The 21,269-nt window shown below is 48.0% G+C and overlaps 1 protein-coding gene and 1 pseudogene across 3 annotated transcripts in view; both read left to right on the plus strand.

Annotated features, from left to right (window-relative positions):
* FOLR2 (folate receptor beta) overlaps window positions 1-21,269 on the plus strand; it is a 91,321-nt gene that overhangs the window by 30,158 nt on the left and 39,894 nt on the right. Inside the window, exons 1-2 of one of the 3 annotated variants that reach the window (XM_033203870.1) lie at window positions 4,602-4,689; window positions 4,868-5,041. In XM_033203870.1, coding sequence (XP_033059761.1) covers window positions 4,874-5,041 — 168 coding nt within the window. In that variant the 5' untranslated portion in view covers window positions 4,602-4,689; window positions 4,868-4,873. Of the gene's footprint in view, window positions 1-4,601; window positions 4,690-4,867; window positions 5,042-21,269 lie in introns of those variants that run through there. The other 2 variants (XM_033203872.1, XM_033203871.1) reach the window with 2 other exon arrangements.
* On the plus strand, window positions 8,897-10,142 carry LOC117079810 (annotated as a pseudogene).

The raw sequence follows: 21,269 nt of genomic DNA on the forward strand, positions 1-21,269 counted from the left end.
GTAAAAATCCACATTCTTATATCTCTTTATAATTTTTTTACTAAAGGTATATTTTACTTTTTTTTACACCTTGCATATAAACTGTTTTTACAAGAGTACTCAGGAGGCTTTATTACTTTTAAATTATATAACATTGTTTTGCATAAACTTTTTTTATAGTATTTTTTCTTTTACGACTATTACAGACAATTTTTTGACATGTCTCAACTTTCTGACTTATTACAAACATTTTTCTAAAAAATAACCAGTTAATTTATTTTGGGACAAGAATTTACCATATAACATTCTTTTTATATAAATTCTGCCTCCCCCACTTTTTTTTTCTTTCTTAAAATTTTTCAACATAATTCCTAGTGGGATGGGCTAATTTTGCACCCGACCCATGTTTTCTCAAGACAAAATACCACACTCATACCACACACACTCACCACAAAAAAAGAACGGGTAAAGAGGGCACACGCACACTGTTATCGTTTATACCAAACCAAAATCAGAATATCACGAAATTCAAAATCCAAGTATCAAGAAATTTAAGCCAAGTCAAAACCAAAACCAAAGTATCCAGCAATTCAAGTCAAGCCAAAACCAGAACACAAGTGCAGATACAAGGACACCGTGGGTGATCAGGCAACACTTCCACTCAAATGGAGTGGGGCAACTTCCAAAGACTAGTCTTACCAAGTCAAGTCAAGTCAAAACCAGAACAAAAGTGCCAATACAGGCACACCGCTGGGGATCAGGCCACGCTTCCACTCGAATGGGGTGGGGCAAATTCCAAAGACTAGTCTTACCAAGTTTCAGATGTCCGGACTCCAAGTGCCAGTTCCTTCCCGGTGTTCAGCCACTGTTAATCCTCCGTGGGTGCCTGCTACGTGCTGCTCTGGTGTGGCGTTCCACTGGGACAATTGCCTACCCGGGAGCGCTCTTTGGATCGCGTCACTCAGGCTGGCCAGAGTCCTCCGCAGGGATGCTCCACAGGGCAGGCCTAAGCCACCTAAGGGGCTGCCTCAGCTGTCCGTCAGTTACCTCACTTCCTGGTCAAGGAACCAAGAAATGTAGCAGGACGAGCCGCAGACAAAACCTCTCAGACACCAAGTTGTAGAAGGAAGGGCTTTATTCAGCTGGGAGCATCGGCAAGCTACTGCCTTAAAATCCGAGCTCCTGGAGTGCACAATTTCTGTCCCTTTCAAGGGCTCACAACACTAAAGATTTCACATGAAAGGGTCATGATTGATTTGAGCAAGCCAGGGGTATGTGACAGGGCTTGCATGCACCGGTGGTCAGAGAGAAACAGAACAGGGCCGAGAGTTTCACAGTGTTCTTCTGTACAATGTCAGGAACATCGGTTTCTAAGTCATGAGTTGATTTTTAACTACTGGGTTTAGGCCAGGCAGACCCGGGCCTGGTTCCGGGCCTGGCACCAGGCTGCCTGTCTTTGGTTTTACTTCATTGTTTTTTTCTTAAAACAGGTCCTGAATATAAAACAATATGAGAGGGTCTCTCTCTTTCCTCACCACCATGCCTGGCTAATTTTTGTATTTTAGAAGAGACAGGTTTTCACCACGTTGGCCAGGCTCGTCTCAAACTCCTGACCTCAGATGATCCACCCAACTCAGCCTCCCAAAGTGTTGGAATTACAGGCGTGAACCACCACGCCTGGCTGCAGAAGAAATTTCTAAGCAGCAAAGCATTCAAGAGGTGACTTGGGTATGGTTAAAGGCATTCAGTTTGATAAGGTAAACAGAGGATAAAGGTTCAGAAAATTTGCAGCCTGACAATGCAATAGGAAAGAAAAGCCCATTTTCTGAGGAGAAATTCAAGCCAGCTACAGAAATGTGCATAAGTAATAAGAGGAACAGTGACCCACAACACAATGGGGAAAATGTCTCCAGGGCATGTCAAAGGTCTTCTTGGCAAACCCTCCCATCACAGGCCCAGAGGTCAAGGAGAAACGGTTTCATGGGCCAGTCCCAGGGTCCCTGTGCTGTGTGTAGCCTAGGGACTTGGTGCCTTATGTCCCAGCTGCTCCAGCCATGGCTGAAAGGGGCCAATGTAGAGCTTAGGCCATGGCTGCAGAGGGTGGAAGCCCCAATCCTTCGCAGCTTCCACGTGGTGTTGAGCTTGCAAGTGCACAGAAGTCAAGAATTAGGATTTCGGAACCTCCACCTAGATTTCAGAAGATGTATGGAAATGCCTGGATGCCCAGGCGGAAGTTTGCTGCAGGGGTGGGGTGCTCACGGAGAACCTCTGCTAGAGCAGGACGGAAGGGAAATGTGGGATTGGAGCCCCCACACAGAGTCCCTACTGGGTTGCTGCCTAGGGGAGCTGTGAGAAGAGGGCCATTGTCCTCTAGCCCCCAGAATGGTAGATCCACTCATAGCTTGCACTGTTTGCCTGGAAAAGCTGCAGACTCTCAATGCCAGCCTGTGAAAGCAACTGGGAGGGAGGCTGTACCCTGAAAAGCCACAGAGGCAGAGCTGCCCAAGACCATGGGAACCCACCTCTTACATTAGTGTGACCTGGATATGAGAGATGGAGTCAAAGGAGATCATTTTGGAGCTTTAAGATTTGACTGCCCTGCTGGATTTGGGACTTGCAGGGGCCTGTAGCCCCTCTGTTTTGGCTAATTTCTCCCATTTGGAGTGGTTGTATTTACCCAATGCCTGTACCCCCAGGTACTTGCTTCTGATTTTACAGGCTCATAGGCAGAAGGGTCTTGCCTTGTCTCGGCTGAGACTTTGGACTGTGGACTTTTGAGTTAATTCTGAAATGAGTTGAGACTTTGGGGGACTGTTGGGAAGGCATGATTGATTTTGAAATGTGAAGATATGAGATTTGGGAGGGGACAGGGGTGGAATGATATGGTTTGGCTCTGTGTCCCCACCCAAATCTCATCTTGTAGCTCTCATAATTCACTCATGTTGTGGGAGGGACCCAGTGGGAGATGACTGAATCATGGGGGTGGGTCTTTCCCATGTTCTTGTGAGAGTGAATGGATTTCGCAAGATCTGGTGGTTTTTAAAACAGGAGTTTCTCTGCACGAGCTCTCTCTTTGCCTGCTGCCATCCACATAAGATGTGACTTGCTCCTCCTTGCCTTCTGCCATGATTGTGAGGTCTCCCCAGTCATGTGGAATTGTAAGTCCAATGAACCTCTTTCTTTTGTAAATTGCTCAGTCTCGGGTATGTCTTTTTCAGCAGCCTGAAATGGACATACGACAATACTCAAAAGAGCAAGTGTGGGTAGCTTCGGTTCATGAGGTTTTTGGGTTTTGTCAAAAGCATAAATGTATACTGAAACTACCCAGAAAAGCAAAGTATAGAACAGTATGCTACCATTTGTGCACAGAAATGGGATATATGTGGTGTAAATGCATAGAATTTGACCAGATGTATACCCAGAGACCAGAACACTCAGTGACCTCATGTTCATACTTTGGCAAACACATGTGTAGTATCCTTAACTTAAATGTACCATCGTTGTGTACATTCTAGTGTTACTGGAATTTACATAACTATTATTAAGTCAGATAAATCATTCTGTGTCTGTATTTTCACTTCTTATTTTGTATATTTATGTATACATACACACATACCTATACATATTTCAATAAGGTATAACTTTGCCTGGTCCAAAAATCGAAACAACAAAGAAAGGCTTATAGTGAAAGTTCGCATCCCTGATGCTGTCTTCTTCCCCCAGATGATCACCTTATTGATTTCTTTTCATACCTTTTCAGCATTTTCTCCTGCAAACACAGATATTCTGACTCCTCCTTTTTTACACAGAATATTTTTTTTTACATAGCATTCTTCTGCACCCTCCTTCTTCCACAAGGAGGTTTTTCCATATTTGTACATCAGGAGCTTTCTCTTTCTTTGTTACCACATTAAATTCCACGGGGTAGATGTACCATAATTTAACTGGGTCCTTATTGAAAGACAATTGAGCTGTCCCCTAGACAAAGCCTTGTGAACCTTCCTTAACAGAGGGTCTAACCAAGCAGGCAGGATGGGTTTATAAAGTAGGTGGGGAGGTGGGAGAGACTACACCTTCCCAGGTGGGCTGAGAACAGAGGTAAGGCCCTGCAGCAGGACAGAGGGAAAAGTGGGGATGAGAGATGGGAGGCGAGATAGCACCTCCCCATCTCCTGGGAGGCTGGGCTCTCTGCTGTCTTTGCCTCCACTGACCAACCACTAGCTGTTCTTGCTCAGCCCCCTCCTCCATTTGCCACTGACCTGTTGGCCTCCCCCAACTTCTGAGCCTGCTTCTGCCTGGGTAATTTTCCAAGACCCAGGAGGGGTGAGTGGTGAGGTGCGATTGCCCCATCCCCTTGCCTCCCACAGCATCTGCTCTGGGACCATGAACAATAGTTGACAGCTCCATGGCCTTTGCTGTCCCCATCTCAGCTTCCCTGGGCATCTAAACCTCAGCTGCCCTGGGGTAAGAGGACGGGCTGAGGAAGCAGAAGCCTGAGGCTGTCTAGAGTCTCACTCCTGCATCAGCAGGCCACCGCCTGTGGTTCCTCCTTGTGCAAATTTGAGAGGAATTGCATAAAACACTGGAGAAATCCAAGAGGGGAAGTCTGCAAGGGCGGTGGTTCCCTCCATGATCACAGAGCAAGCTGGTGCCAGAGCCTGGACCTAGAGCACTGTTGCATGGGAAGCAGGAGGAGGGTCCTGCCTCCAGGCCAGGGAAGGGCTCCCTCTCACCTCTACACATCCTGCATTTCTTGGCTCAGCTGCCCTGTGGTGGATGCAGGGTGGGGAGGGCAGAGATCTGGGCTTGGGAGGGAGACAGTACAGACTCTCGTGGCTGCTGCCCCTCCCTCAGGCCTTGTCCACCTCTGACTGTGGCTCTCTGGCAGGAATAGATGGACATGGCCTGGCAGATGATGCAGCTGCTGTTTCTGGCTTTGGTGACCACTGTGGGGAGTGCCCAGCCCAGGAGTGCGCGGGCCAGGATGGACCTGCTCAACGTCTGCATGAACGCCAAGCAGCACAAGGCACAGCCCAGTCCCGAGGACGAGCTGTATGGCCAGGAGGATAAAGTGGGGTCTGCGGCAGGGGAGACAGCTGCCTTTGACAGAGAAAAGTTAATGGGGTGGAGAAGTCAGCTGTGGAAGGTGATGAAGGCAGGAAGATGGCTGCTGTGATCCTGGAGGGCCTCCCCTGGGAGGTCACCAACTTTACAGTAATGAAGGAACCACGTACCTAACACTTACTGTGAGCCTATGAGCCATGTGCTTTCACTCAGGCCATGTCAGTGAATATGCCCAAAGGGCAGGGTGGGTGCACTGTGGTCTGTACTTATGCAAATGAGGAAATAGGCCTACAGAGGGTGCAGGTGCAAGTGGAAACTGAGGAGAGGGATTGGCCATACTTTTCCCAGCCTTAATTATGTGCCAGCCCACAGAGCTCAGTGGCACAGTAGAAGAGGAGCGGGGCCTTCATGGTCATGGTGCAGCCTACATGTACAAACAGGCCAGGTTTCCACCCCCATTAGGTACTGAAGAGACAGCAACCAATCCGATATGCTGGGGAGACTTCCCAGTCAAGAGGCCATTGGCCTTGGCCTGGGAAGATGAGTAAGAGTTTTCCAGAAGGAAAAAGCAGGGAAGGGCAGCCTGGCAGAGGACAGCATGCACACAGGTCAGAGGGTGATGGCACGAGCAATGGCGGGTCCAGTGTGGCCACAGCCAGCAGTGCCACTGCCCACAAGGAAGGGGAGGGGAGGCCAGGACCCCCATGCCACAGGTAAGGCCACTGAGGCAGCTCCAGGAGTATGAGCTCCAATTTGAATTCCAAGCTCAGGAGAGTGCCTGTATTTCATTCCTCTGGTCTCCTGGTCTGCTCTCTAGAAGGGTTCACATTCCCAGAGGGCTGGGGTATGTGCCCAGGGAGACACTGTGGTATGGACAGGCTCCGAGGGCTAAAGCAAGGAGAGGACAGCCTGGAAGCCCCATGACATCTGAGTCATTCCCAACATTCCATTTGCTTATTTTTAAATCGGAGTAAAATTTAAAATAAATAAATAAAAGAAGTTCTCCATTTGAGCCGTTTTTAACTGTATGGTTCAGTGGTATTAAGTATGCTCATGTGGTTGTGCAACCGTCACCACCATCCATCTTCTGACCTCTTTCATCCACCAAAACTGAAACGGAAACTCTGTGCCCACCACTTCATTTGCTTTTCAGAACCTTCTAGAGCATCTACTCTTTGCCAAGAAATGTTGCAGATGTAGACTTTGAGAGATACAGGTGATTATCATGCTCAGGGCCATGAACTATATAAGAGTGATATTTGTTGAGCCACTTCTATAACCAGGGAGTACTTTTCATTATATTCAGTAACTCTTTTCAGAGGCAGAAACCCCTGACCCTGACTGGCAAAACCCATGTCTGCCAATCCCCAAGACCCATGATGTGCAAGGGTCTTGCGGGAAGACCAGGAGTTGGGACATCCAAGGAAAAGCAAGTGTGAAGTCAGGCCGGCAGGAAAGCATGTTCTGTGTCAGCCGGCACTGGGTGTGGGCCAGGGTGTGGGAGATGGGTAGATCTGGCTCGACTCCCATGGATTTCCCTGTTGTTTCTCCTGGGTGCTCAGACCTGTCATGACTCTGCCATCACTTGACCCTAGGTGCGAGGGTTCATCCCAGAAATTTTATGCAATTGACTCATGATTTCTCAGGTTTTCTGAGTCCTGGCCTAGAGTGATTTCCAAAGAGAAACCTCCACCATTTCTGCTTGTCTTGCCTGCCTCGTATTTATCTTTCTAGGATGGCCTTTCCCACATTTAGTCAAGTCCGGGTTCAGGCCCACATGCAGGCTACAGCTCCTCTGTTCCCCCACGACTCTCAGTATCTATTTGGAGTCTCCTTGCCTGGATTTCCAGACCCTGGGAAAACCAGACCAGCCCCTTGACCTCCACCCTCCCGCACAACCTGGGCCAGGTTCCTCTCCTCCCTGTCCTGAGTTAAATCTTAACCCTACTGTATACCACAGGTGTAGCTTACTGAAATGTAAAAATGGGGGTAAGGATTCATACTGGGTTGTTAAAAGGATAAAGTGCAAAAGCCTTGGGGACTTTGCACCTACCGTGTTCTATGCCCGAGTGTTCTTTGTCTTCCCTGTACACACAGCCCACCCACCCACTAAAACCATACTCTCCGTGAGGGTAGAGATGTTACTTGCTTTGTTCACTGGGATGTTCCTAGGACCTAGCACAGTGCCTGATGTCTAATAAGCACTCAGTTAATATTGGCTGGATGCAAAATGGATAATATAAATAAGCTGAATAACATGAAATAACTTTTTCAACCATTAAGAACTGTACAGACAATAATTACTCTCCCAGAGAGTGGCTCCCCTCCATTATGCTCCGTTAAAAGCCAATATTGGCCAGGCATGATGGCTTACATCTGTAATCTTAGCACTTTGGGAAGCTGAGATGAGAGGATTGCTTGAGCCCAGGAGTTTGAGACTAGCCTGGGAACCATAGTGAGACCCTATCTCTCTCTTTTTTTTAATTATTATACTTTAAGTTCTGGGGTACATGTGCACAATGTGCAGGTTTGTTACATATGTGTACATGTGCCATATTGGTGTGCTGCACCCATTAACTTGTCATTTACATTAGGTATATCTCCTAATGCTGTCCCTCCCCCAGCCCCGCACCCCACCACAGGCCTCAGTGTGTGATGTTTCCCGCCCTGTTTCTGAGTGTTCTCATTGCTCAATTCCCATCTATGAGTGAGAACATGCGGTGTTTGGTTTTCTGTCCTTGCGATAGTTTGCTCAGAATGATGTTTTCCAGCTTCATCCACGTCCCTACAAAGGACATGAACTCATCCTTTTTTATGGTTGCATATGATTCCATGGTATATATGTGCCACATTTTCCTAGTCTATCAATGATGGACATTTGGGTTGGTTCCAAGTCTTTGCTATTGTGAATGGTGCCGCAAAACATACATGTGCATGTGTCTTTATAGCAGCATGATTTGTAATCCTTTGGGTATATACCCAGAAATGGGATGGCTGGGTCAAATGATATTTCTAGTTCTAGATCCTTGAGGAATCACCACACTGTCTTCCACAATGGCTGAACTAGTTTACAGTCCCACCAACAGTGTAAAAGTGTTTCTATTTCTCCACGTCCTCTCCAGCACCTGTTGTTTCCTGACTTTTTAATGATCACCATTCTAACTGGTGTGAGACGGTATCTCATTGTGGTTTTGATTTGCATTTATCTGATGGCCAGTGATGATGAGCATTTTTTCATGTGTCTGTTGGCTGCATAAATGTCTTCTTTTGAGAAGTGTCTGTTCATATCCTTTGCCCACTTTTTGAAGGGGTTGTTTGGTCTTTTTCTTGTAAATTTGTTTAAGTTCTTTGTAGATTCTGGATATTAGCCTTTTGTCAGATGAGTAGATTGCACAAATGTTCTCCCATTCTGTAGGTTGCCTTTTCACTCTGATGGTAGTTTCTTTTGCTGTGCAGAAGCTCTTTAGTTTAGTTAGATCCTATTTGTTTCTACAAAAATATTTTAAAAACAGTCAGGTGTGGTGGCATGGGCCTGAATCCCAGCTACTCGGAAGGCTGCGGTGGGAGGTTTGCTTGAGCACAGGATGTTGAGGCTACAGTGAGCTATAATCGCACCACAGCACTCCAGCATGTGCAACAGAGAGAGACCTGTCTCAAATAAATAAATAAATAAATAAATAGGGGAAAAATGCACCAATATTGTAATTGCCTCTGTCCCCAGGTGGGGGCTCCTCAAGGGCCCTCCCCAGGAAGTATTTCTCTGGATGACCTACCTGGGGCAGAGGAGCCAGAATATGGAGGAGATGGCTGTGGTGGGGAGGGACTTAGTCCTGTGTCTTCCCCACCCAGTGCAGTCCCTAGAAGAATGCCTGCTGCATGGCCAACACCAGCCAGGAGCTGCACAAGGACACCTCCCGCCTCTACAACTTTAACTGGGACCACTGTGGTAAGATGGAGCCTGTCTGCAAGCGCCACTTTATCCAGGACACCTGTCTCTATGACTGCTCACCCAACCTGGGGCCCTAGATCCGGCAGGTATGAGTGCCATTCCCACAAACGTGAACTTCATAGCTCGGTGCAGTGGCTTATGCCTGTAATCCCAGCACTTTGGGAGGCCGAGACAGGTGGATTACCTGAGGTCAGGAGTTTGAGACCAGCCTAGCCAACATGACAAAACCCTGTCTCTACTAGAATACAAAAATTAGCCGGGTGTGGCGGTGGGTGCCTGTAATCCCAGCTACTCGGGAGGCTGAGGCAGGAGAATTGCTTGAACCTGGGAGGTAGAGGTTGTAGTGAACTGAGATCGTGCCACTGCACTCCAGCCTGGGCAGCAGAGCGAGAGTCTGTCTCAGAAATCAAACAAACAAACAAACAAAAACAAAACATTAACCTCAGCAGAGGGCAGAGCCTGCCAGCCACTTGCGGGGAGGGCTTGGTCCGGGAATTCAGGTCTGAGGGTGGTGGACTCCCTGCCTCCTCCCACAGCTCTGGTCCCCTTCGAGGATAAAGATGCTGAGATATGTGGCTGACAGGAGCGTTCCGTCTCCTCCCCACTCAGGTCAACCAGAGCTGGCGCAAAGAGCTCATCCTGAATGTGCCCCTGTGCAAAGAGGACTGTGAGTACTGGTGGGAGGACTGTCGCACCTCCTACACCTGCAAAAGCAACTGGCACAAAGGCTGGAACTGGAGCTCAGGTGAGGGCCAGGAGGAGATGAGATGAGGAGTGGGAGTGGGGCTTTAGGGTTGGGAGGGGTGCAGTCTGGCCCAGAAGCTCGGGGTCTTATGTTCTCCTCCCTCAGGGATTAATGAGTGTCCGGCCGGGGCCCTCTGCCGCACCTTTGAGTCCTACTTCCCCACTCCAGCCACCCTTTGTGAAGGCCTCTGGAGCCACTCCTTCAAGGTCAGTAACTACAGTGGAGGGAGCGGCCGCTGCATCCAGATGTGGTTTGACTCAGCCCAGGGCAATGCCAGTGAGGAGGTGGCCAAGTTCTATGCTGCAACCATGAATGCTGGGGCCCCGTCCCATGGCATTATTGGTTCCTGATCCGAGAAGTGTCTTCTGGGGTACTTCCGACAATCTATTCTACTAGACAAATCCACATGGGTCTTGTGTCTTGTAATCTGGGGATGAGTGGGTTGGAGGGACACATTGCTTCATCTTTCCTACTGATAGGCCCCGAATCAGGCTGGAACTGGCTTGATGTTCACTGGGAAGTAGGGTGTGGAGGTTGAGCCAGAATCTAGGTATCCATCCCTTAGTCTGGTTCTCCTGAGGCCCTCCCCCTCACACCAAGCTCATTACCCCCACACTACACATGGACAAGGGCACAGGTGGAGGGGAGATGGACAGAAACAGGAGATGAGGTATTGGGCTTCAGGTGGGGAAGACAGTTTATTTCCGCTTCCCTGACTAGATGTGGGCTAGGAGGAGATACTGGTTGGAGAGGAGGGTCTCATTGATAAATACCTGCCTTGTTTTTATTTGTTTGAGACTGGAGTCTTGCTATGTTGCCCAGGTTGCTCTTGAACTTCTGGGTCCAAGTGATCTTCATTCCTTGGCCTCCCAATGTGCTGGGATTATTGGAATAGGTCACTGTGCCTGACCTACTTTTTTTTTTTTTTTTGAGACTGAGTCTTGTCTGTCGCTCAGGCTGGAGTGCAGTGGCACAATCTTGGCTCACTGCAGCCTCTGCCTCCCATGTTCCAGCGATTCTCCTGCCTCAGCCTCCTGTGTAGCTGGAACTACAGGTGCAGGCCACCAGGCCTGGCTAATTTTGTATTTTTAGTAGAGACGGGGTTTCACCATGTTGGCCAGGCAGGTCTCGAACTCCTGACCTCAGGTGATCCGCCTGCCTTGGCTTCCAAAAGTGCTGGGATTACAGGCATGAGCCACTGAGCCTGGACCTACTTTTTAATAAATGACAAGTAATGCTGCAATTAACAATCTTGTACCGACTGTTACAAGATTGTAACACCGGGCACTGTGAGCTCAGTGGCTCACGACTGTAATCCCAGCACTTTGGGAGGTCAAAGCAGGTGAATCATCTGAGGTCAGGGATTCAAGACCAGGCTGACCAACATGGTGAAACCCCATCTCTACTAAAAATACAAAAATTGGCCAGGTGTGATGACACATGCCTGTAATCCCAGCTACTCAGGAGGCTGAGGCAGAAGAATCACTTGAACACGGGAGGCAGAGGTTGCAGTCAGCTGGGATCACACCACTGCACTCCGGCCTGGGCTACAAGAGTGAAACTCCATCTCAAAACAAACAAACAAAAATCTTGGACCTAGTGGAATGCTATACTTGAATTCCAGAAAGGGCTATTGGGTCAAGAATATGTATAATTTTGATAGTTACAACTTTATGGAGATTTTATCAATGTGACTCTGCCACCAGCAAAGCATGAGAGTGCCTGTTTCTCCGCTGGGTGTGATGGCTCACACCTGTGATCCAGCACTTTGAGATGCTGTGGCAGGAGAATCTCTTGACCCCAGGAATTCAAGATCAGCCTGGGCAACATGGTGAAACCCCATCTCTACAAAAAACTAAAAAAATCAGCTGGGCATGGTGGTGTGTGCCTGTAGTCCCAACTACCAGGGAAGCTGAGGTGAGAGAATCACTTGAGCCCTGCGAGGTTGAGGCCACAATGAGCCGTGATTGTGCCACTGCACTCCAGCTTGGGCGACAGAGTGAGACCTTGTCTCAAAAAACAAAAAACAAAACAAAACAAAAAACAGAGAGAGAGAGAGTGCCTGTTTCTCCACAACCTTGTCAACACAGTATGCCATCAAACTTTGGTTTTCTGCTTATCTTACAGGTGGGGAAAAGAGCATCTCAGTGCAGTTTTCATCTGCCATTGTTCTGAGATCTTTCCATGTTGACCTATTGAGATGTTAAATTACTGGGTAATAATCCATTCTATGTGTACATCACATTGACTTCAGTCTCCTACTGATGGGCATTGGAAGGAATGGGGTTCTTTTATGATCTTGACATTGCTGAAAGCCACAGGCCAGTCATTTGGTAGAATACTCCTCCATTTGGGTTTGTCTGTTTCCTCATGATTCATTGAGGTTATGCATTTTGGGCACGAATACCTTACACAGTTATTCCGTGCATCGTAACAGGAGGCACGTGGTGTGGGGTTTGCCTATTCCTGCTGAGGTTAACTTTGATCTTTTGGTTGAGATTGTGTCTGCCAGGTTTCTCCACTACACTTTCCCCTTTTGAAGTAATAAATAGTTGTAGGAAGAGACTAGGGACTGTAGATACTCTATTCATCACCACACTTCCACCTACATGTTCCACTGTCTGATGGACCTATTTTTAAAAAGTAAAAACAAAACCGAACCATGTCTTACTACATGACAGCTCTTTCACCAACCCTTCAATGCTTTCCAGTGGTATCAACTGTAAAAACTAAACTTCTTCAAATCAGCACAGACTATGCCCCTCCTCTGAGCCCTCAAGCCAAATCTTCCCCATGCCACCCCATAAATGAGCTCCAGTCACACTTCTCATGTTGTGGGTCTTTGCTCCAGCAACTCCTCTGCGTTCCTGAAATGTTTTTCATTAATCCTCTGCAGGCTGACCTGTTGTGGCCACTTAGATGGTAACCTACAATTACCCCCTAAAATGAGTTCTGAGCACTCAAACTCAAGAAGCCACCCAGCTGATTTCTCATCACACTATTCTGTGCCCTTGTGTGGACTTTTGTCTACTGTGTTTGTTGTCTGCCTTTCTCCTGACAAAACATACTCTCCCCAAAGCAGGGCTGTGTCTGTGTCATTTTAAGCTACATCCCCAGGGTCTGGGTCAGTACCTGGCACCAAGAATGTGCTCAGTAAGTTAAGGAATCGCTGCATCCATTCTGTCAGTCAACAAGTCTTTCTGAGCATCCTGTCACTGGCCCATGCTGGTCTCAGCTGACAGGAAGGGAATTGAATTCCTTGCAAGGTCTGGTGGGGACAGACAGTTCTGAGTACCAGTGACTCTTAGAACAAGGAGATGAGGCTTTCACAGAGGGAAGCAGAGTGTGGTGTTGTTCTGCTGAAGCCCAAAGAGGTCAGGGAAGGCTTCCAAAGGAATAATGTTTGCCAAGCACAAAACAGCACATTCCATAGACAGGTCTCAGCAAGTGCAAGGGCTTAGAGGTAATAGAAGTGCAAGCAGAATCCCAGGGTGGCTGAGATAGAAGTTATGAGGGGAGTGGGCAGCAGTTAAGGCCAAAGAAGAAACACTGGATCTGCATTCCTTAGGACGGTGCCCTATGGGCCCCTCGCAGAGCTTCTCTCCTGCAACTGCTAGGTGCAAGAAGTCAGGCTTAGAATCAGACTGAGATCAGTAGTTTCTGCAGCTGGGAAGATGAGTGATGTGAGCTTGCATGTGTGATAGACTGGCACTCAAGGAAGAGCTCAGTGTTCTCTCCTCCCCACTCGGAGGCTCTGAGACTCCACAAGTGGTGAGGACTTACCAGAGGAATTGAAATTGACCTCCAACCCAACCTTCCACTTGCTGATATTATTCTGAAGCCCTCATGGCCGGGGGACCTGGCTCAGGGAGCAGGTCTCACTCCTGCAGTGGAGGGAGCATAAAGTTCAGTTCATGATCAGCCCCTAGGCCAAGGGCAGCAGATGAGAGGGCAGGAGCTCCATCTAGAGGAGCTCCCATGTTCAGGTGTTCCTAGACACCTGCCTGCCCTTCTCCAATCAGCACTGGGGTATAAAGAAGGAAAGAGGCCTGAGGGTTCCAGAGGCCTCTACCTGCTAAGGTCTTCAGAGGACCCAACCCTTTGGGAAATACAAATAAAATCCTCAGCCCTCCAAACAACTGAATGGACACCTCTTAGCCAAAGAGACCTCAGAAAAACTTTAAAATCTAAGTTTCCTGGCCGTGATGATAGGTCACTCATACCTCAGTACACCTGTTTCCTCATGAACCATTACCAGGCTTCTTTCCCAAGAGCTAAACAGAAAACAGCCCTGGGAAACCAAGAAAAGGAGACTCCTTCACTGATTTCAATTTCAACCAACTGCCAGACTCCTCTTTCCTGATTTTGAATGACAGCTGATCAGCTTACAAAACATTCCTTGCTGATCAATGACTTTCGACCATGGATGAATTCTGGCTGGTTTACAGAGGCAGCACAGAAAGTGCTTTGGGTCCTGTGTTTCTCTTTTGACATATAGAGGCGAATTTGACTGCATTTTTTGGGGGTGGGGATGGAGTCTCACTCTGTTTCCCAGGCTGGAGTACAGTGGCATGATCTCCACTCTCTGCAACCACCACCTCTTGGGTTCAAGCTATTCTCCTGCCTCAGCCTCCCGAGTAGCTGGGACTACAAGTGCCTCTGCCTGGCTAATTTTTGTATTTTTAGTAGAGACGGGGTTTCACCATGTTGGCCAGGCTGATCTCAAACTCCTGACCTCAGATGATCCACCCGCCTCAGCCTCCTGAAGTGCTGGGATTACAAGCATGAGCCACTGTGCCCGGTATCAACTGCATTTTAATGTCTCCACCCCAAAGGGAATATGGGACATAGGTAACATGTATGTTTGCTTAGTACATATGCGTGCAACTCTCATGAATATTCATAGCTTCTCCTAAAACCTATTAAATATGTTTGTTTAGCCAACTCTTTTAGCATAAAACCCTTGTTCTACCCTCACCCACTCCCCAGCCTGCACATCATAAGAAATAAAGCTCTCCTAGGATCACACCTGTAATCCCCGCACTTTGGGAGGCCAAGGCGGGTGGATCGCTTAAGTCCAGAATTTGAGACCAGTCTGGCCAACATGGTGAAACTCTCTCTACTAAATATACAAAAATTAGCAAGGCATAGTGGCGGGCACCTGTAATTCCTGCTACTCAGGAGTCTGAGGCATGAGAATCACTTGAACCCAGGAGGCAGAGGTTGCAGTGAGATCATGCCACTGCACTCCAGCCTGGGCGATAGAGTGAAACTGTGTCTGAAAAAAAAAAAAAAGAAAAGAAAAGAAAGGAAGAAAGCTCTCCTTTCCAAATGTAAAGCTCTTGTGATTTTAAGCCAATATAATTGAAGACAAAGGTACGATCCATGGAGCAGCCCGGGCTCCCCCAAGCGTGCGTGAATGCACTGGTGCCTGGTGGAGCCACTGACAGCACAGTTGTCTCCCTGACAGCTTTGGGGGAAGGTGGGTAAGCTTTCCCTGATCTAAGATCTCCTGGTTTTAGGTTGAGATTTCGGAGACTTCATTTTTTTCTCTGATCCCCTCCATCAGGACCCTGCAACGGCCGTCTTTGTTGTCCCAGGTTTCTAGTGGGGGAGGGTGGGGGCAGTCCAGCCTGACTCAACTGGCCCATCAGGTTTGGTGAGGATGCTTGCCCCCTAGTGGCACTCGCAGGGACGTCTTTAAGTAAATGATGTTATGGGGAACCTAGGTTCTAAGGGGACAGACAGTCCAGCTGCCATCAGGAACTAACATGTTTCTGAATTATGAGAAAAAGTCTTGTGAATATTTGGGATCCTAGAAAAGCTAACCTGGAACAATGTAAAGCTTTATATGCCAAAATGGGGATCTTTTGACAGAACGTTTGATATGCCTAAATTAGTTTATTAGCATGCACAATGAGAACAGAGAGAGCTCTAGACCTCTGAGAAGCAATGGAGGCCCTTTTGTGTGTGTGTGTCAGGGTCTCACTCTGTCACAGGGACTGGAGTGGAGTGCACAATCACGGCTCACTCCAGCCTTGACCTCCTGGGCTCAAGCCATCCTCCTACCTTTGCCTCCCAAGTAGCTGGGACTACAGGCATGCACCGCCACACTCCGTTAATTTATTTTCAATTTTTAATTTTTTTGTAGAAACAGGGTTTTACCATGTTGCCCAGGCTGGTCTCAAATTCCTGGACTCAAGGAATCCTCTCATGGGAATCCATTTTTAAGTGGTATTATGAGAGCTCTAAACACAGTCAGGAATCTCAGGTAACCTCCTTAAATGAGACTAATTCAAAACCTGACCAGCATATTCAAACCTATCTGCCACTATTGGACAGGTAGCTGGAGACACTGCACAAAGCCTTACAGCCCAACAAAGTCTCTCAATTCCCTGGTTCAAGTAGTAATAGATAATTTAATTGCTTTAGATTTTCTCTTAGCCAAACAAGGAAGAGTCTGTGTGGTGGTCTCTAAGATCTGTGGCACTTACATCAACATTTCAGATGAAGTAGAAACTATATAGGGCTGGGCCCAGTGGCTCATGCCTGTAGTCCCAGCACTTTTGGAGGCTGGGGCCGGAGGATCGCTTGAGCTCAGGAGTTTGAGACCAGCCTGAGCAACATGGGGAAACTCCGTCTCTATAAAAAGTACAAAAATGGCCGGGCACGGTGGCTCAAGCCTGTAATCTCAGCACTTTGGGAGGCCGAGACGGGCAGATGACAAGGTCAGGAGATCAAGACCATCCTGGCTAACACGGTGAAACGCCGTCTCTACTAAAAAATACAAAAATCTAGCCGGGCAAGGTGGCGGGCGCCTGTAGTCCCAGCTACTTGGGAGGCTGAGGCAGGAGAATGGCATAAACCCGGGAGGCGGAGCTTGCAGTGAGCTGAGATCCGGCCACTGCACTCCAGCCTGGGCGACAGAGCGAGATTCCGTCTCAAAAAAGAAAAAAAAAAGTACAAAAAATTAACAGGACATAGTAGCACATGCCTGTAGTCTCAGCTACTTGGAGGCTGAGGCAGGAGAATGGCATAAACCCGGGAGGCGGAGCTTGCAGTGAGCTGAGATCCGGCCACTGCACTCCAGCCTGGGCGACAGAGCGAGATTCCGTCTCAAAAAAGAAAAAAAAAAAGTACAAAAAATTAACAGGACATAGTAGCACATGCCTGTAGTCTCAGCTACTTGGGAGGCTGAGGCAGGAGGATTGCTTGAGCCTGGGAGGCAGAGGTTGCAGTGATCAGAGATCATGCCATTTCACTTCAGACTGGGAGACAGAGCAAGACTCTGTCTCAAAAAAGAAAAAGAAAAAGAATAAAGAAAGCTAGACCTGGTGGCACACCCTGTAATCCCAGCTGTTCAGGAGGCTGAGGCACGATAATTGCTTGAGCCTAGGAGGGGGAGGTTGCAGAGAGTTGAGATCACGCCACTGTATTCCATGCTGGGTGCCAGAGTAAGACTGTCTCAAAAAAAAGAAAAGAAATTCATACAGAAAGAATTTTCAGCCGGGCATGGTGGCTCAAGCCTGTAACCCCAGCACTTTGGGGGGCCAAAGGGGGCAGACCACCAGTCAGGAGTTCAAGACAAGCCTGGCCAACATGGTGAAACTTTATCTCTACTAAAAATACAAAAACTAGCCAGGTGTGGTGGCACATGCCTGTAATCCCAGCTACTCAGGAGGCTGAGGCAGGAGAATCGCTTGAACCCAGAGGCAGAGGTTGCAGTGAGCTGAGATTGTGCCACTGCACTCCAGCCTGGGTGATAGAGCGAGACTCCATCTCAAAAAAGAAAAAAGAAATAAAGAAAGAAAAAATTTCCACACGAGCTAAATGGTTACAAGAGGTATGAACTACTGATCTTATCAACTACCTATTTAGTTGGCTTTCTGCCAAACTGGGAAGTTCCTTTCAAGATGCCATTCAAGTCCTTGTTATAGTCATAGTCTCCATCAACCTTTTCTTCTTTACATTTAAATTACCTATAATATGTATAACCAACTGCTGTAAGTCTGCTGCTAAAACCAGAATTATGCTGGCTCAATGCATAGAACTTATAGACAAGTTAAATTAGTAGCCCCACCTTTTGGTCCTTATGTTGCTTGATAGACCTTAGGGGTTGATGAGTGCCTGCCCACCTCTGTTGCTGTCTGGTCAAGATGTTCAATTGACTATAAGTCTCTTGGCCACGAGGGTTCCACCAAGGGACTGGGTGGACCTGGAGCAGGTAGCTCCACCATCCTGGCAATGACATGGTACAAATTTGGCTATTGATGCTGCCTGTGGCAGATCTCAGCTAAAAGGAGGAAATATGGAATAAAAAGAAATTCCGCCAGGTGTGGTGGCTCACACCTGTAGTCCCAACACTTTGGGAGGCCAAGACAGGTGGATCACCTGAGGCCAGGAGTTCAAGACCAGGTTTGTCAACATGGTGAAACCCTGTCTCTTCTAAATTTACAAAAATTAGCCAGGCATGGTGTGGGCACCTGTAATCCCAGCTACTCAGGAGGCTGAGCCAGGAGAATTGTTTGAACCCGGGAGGCGGAGGTTGAAGTGAGCCAAGATTGCTCCACTGCACTCCAGCCTGGGTGAGACAGCGAGATTCCATCTCAAAAAAAAAAAAAAAAAAAAAGAAAAAAGAAAGAAAAGAAAAGAAAAGAAAATCCAAAGCCCCCTCAACTGACCGAACAAACCCCTCTTGGCCAAGGATACCCCGCAAAAACTTCAAAATCTAAGTTTCTTGGTTATGATAAGACAGGAGGCTGGTCACACCCCAGTACACACTCTTCCTTACTGTTACCAACCTTTTTTCTTAAGAGTTAAGCAGAAACCAGTCCTGGAAAACAGATGGAAGAATCCTGCTGATTTCAACTTCAACCACCTGATGCTGTGGGCAGACGTCCCTCTTTTTTTGTGGTTTTTTTTTTTTTTTTTTGAGACACGGTCTCTTTTTTTGAGACAGGCTCTGTCACCCAGGCTAGAGTGCAATGGCATGATCTCGGCTCACTACAGCCTCTGCCTCCTGGGTTCAAGTGATCTTCTTGCCTCAGTCTCCCGAGTTGCTGGGACTACAGGCACACATACCACCATGCCCAGCTAACTTCTGTATTTTTTTGTAGAGATGGAGTTTTGCTGTGTTGCCCAGGCTGGTCTCAAACTCCTGGGCTCAAAGGATCCACCTGCCTTGGCCTCCCAAAGTGCTGGGATTACAGGCATGAGCCGCTAGGCTTGGCCTCTTTTTGTGATTTTGATATGACAGCAGACCAGCTCACAAAGCATTCCTTCCTGATCAATTCCTATTAACCATGGGCTGGCTCTGGCCAATTTACAGAGGCTGCACACAAAGTGCCTTTGTGTCCTATATTTCGCCTTTTGATGTGTACAGCCTAAGTTTGCATTTTAATGTTAAGTCTTGGCTGGACATGATGGCTCACACCTATAATCCTAGCACTTTGGGAGTCCAAGGTGGGAGGATTGCTCGAGCCTAGGAGTTCAAGACCAGCCTGGGCAATGTAGTGAGACCCTGTCTCTCTTTTTCTTTTCTTTTTTTTTGGGGTGTGGGGAACGGAGTCTTGCTCTGTTGCCCAGGTTGGAGTGCAGTGGTGTGATCTTGGCTCACTGCAACCTCTGCCTCCCGGGTTCAAGCAATTCTCCTGCCTCAGCTCCCAGTAGTAGCTGGGATTACAGGTGTGCACCACCATACCCAGCTAATTTTTGTATTTTTAGTAGAGATGGGGTTTCACCATGTTGGCCAGGCTGGTTTCGAACTCCTGACCTCAGGTGATCCGCCCATCTCAGCCTTCCAAAGTGCTGGGATTACAGGCTTGAGCCACCGCACCCGGCCCCGATCTATTTATATTTTTATTTAAAAATAGAGACAGAAGGCCAGGTGCAGTGGCTTATGCCTGTAATCCCAGCACTTTGGGAGGCCGAGACGGGCGGATCACGAGGTCAGGAGATCGAGACCATCCTGGCTAACACGGTGAAACCCCGTCTCTACTAAAAAATACAAAAAACTAGCCGGGCGAGGTGGCGGGTGCCTGTAGTCCCAGCTACTCGGGAGGCTGAGGCAGGAGAATGGCATAAACCCGGGAGGCGGAGCTTTCAGTGAGCTGAGATCCGGCCACTGCACTCTAGCCCGGGAGATAGAGCGAGACTCTGTCTCAAAAATAAATAAATAAATAAATAGATCGGGTGCCGTAGTTCACACCTGTATTTCCAGCACTTTGGGAGGCCAAGGTGGGCAGATCACTTGAGGCCAGGATTTTGAGACAAGCCTGGCCAACACAGTGAAACCTCGTCTCTACTAAGAAATAATATAAAAAAATAGCTAAGTGTAGTGGTGCACACCTATAATCCCAGCCACTCTGGAGGCTGAGGCAGGAGAATCACTTGAACCCATGAGGTGGAGGTTGCCGTGAGCCAAGATCACGACACTGCACTCCAGCTTGGGTGATAGAGCGAGACTCTGTCCAAAAAAAAACAGCTGGGCGCCGTGGCTCACGCTTGTCATCCCAGCACTTCGGGAGGCTGAGGCAGGCAGATTACTTGAGGTCAGGAGTTTGAGACCAGTCTAGCCAACATGGTGAAACCCTGTCTCTACTAAAAATACAAAAATTAGCCGGGCATGGTGTCAGGCGCCTGTAATTCCAGCTACTCGGGAGGCTGAGGCAGGAGAATCTCTTGAACCTGGGAGGCAGAGGTTGCAGTGAGCTGAGATCGTGCCATTGCACTCCAGCTTGGGCAACAGAGCAAGTCTCCGTCTCAAAAGTAAATAAATAAATGAAAATAAAAATGAAAAAATAAAAAATTAATGTTAAGTCTCAACCCCAAAGTGAACACAGGATGTATGTAACGTGTATGTTTGCTTAGTACACACGCATGTGACTCCCTTTCATGGACATTCATAGCTTCTCCTGTAACCCATTAATATGTATGCTAGCCAACCCATTTTACATAAAACTCCTGTCCCACCCTTTCTCCCTCAAATTGCCTGCTTTTAGTCTCAGCCAAAGGTTCCACTTACCAGCCTGCATGTTGCAACCCAACATAAGAAATAATATTGTTTCCAAATATACAGATCTGGTGATTTTAAGTTGACACTTCCCAGGTTGTCACAAGATTCAGGTATGGCTCACACCCTATGATTGCAGGGCACAAGCTGGGATCTCCTGGGAACTGGTCTCTTTGAAGGCCCTAGAAGACCTTCCTTCTTGGTTGATTTTCCTCCAGAGATCCAACTGCCTTCTTAGGCTCCCCTGCCTGCCTCCTCCTCAGTCCTGACCTGTGGCATTGCCCAGGTTACTGGGCCCCCATCTTCCATGCACTTACTGCCACTCATAGGCTGATGGTTCCCACACCTGCATCCAACCTGGACTCCTCCCCTGAGCTTCCCCTCTGCAACCACTTCCCCCTGAGCCAAGGGCACACAGGCACGTTGAAAAAACAGTGTTCTGTGTTTCTTCCTGCCCAAACCTGCCCCTCCCTCTCCTTTTTCCCATCTGTGGTACCACCATGGCCTCAGAGAATAAAAAA

The sequence above is a fragment of the Trachypithecus francoisi genome, unplaced genomic scaffold (genome assembly GCF_009764315.1).
Source record: "Trachypithecus francoisi isolate TF-2019V2 unplaced genomic scaffold, Tfra_2.0 Lachesis_group8, whole genome shotgun sequence".
NCBI lineage: Eukaryota > Metazoa > Chordata > Mammalia > Primates > Cercopithecidae > Trachypithecus > Trachypithecus francoisi.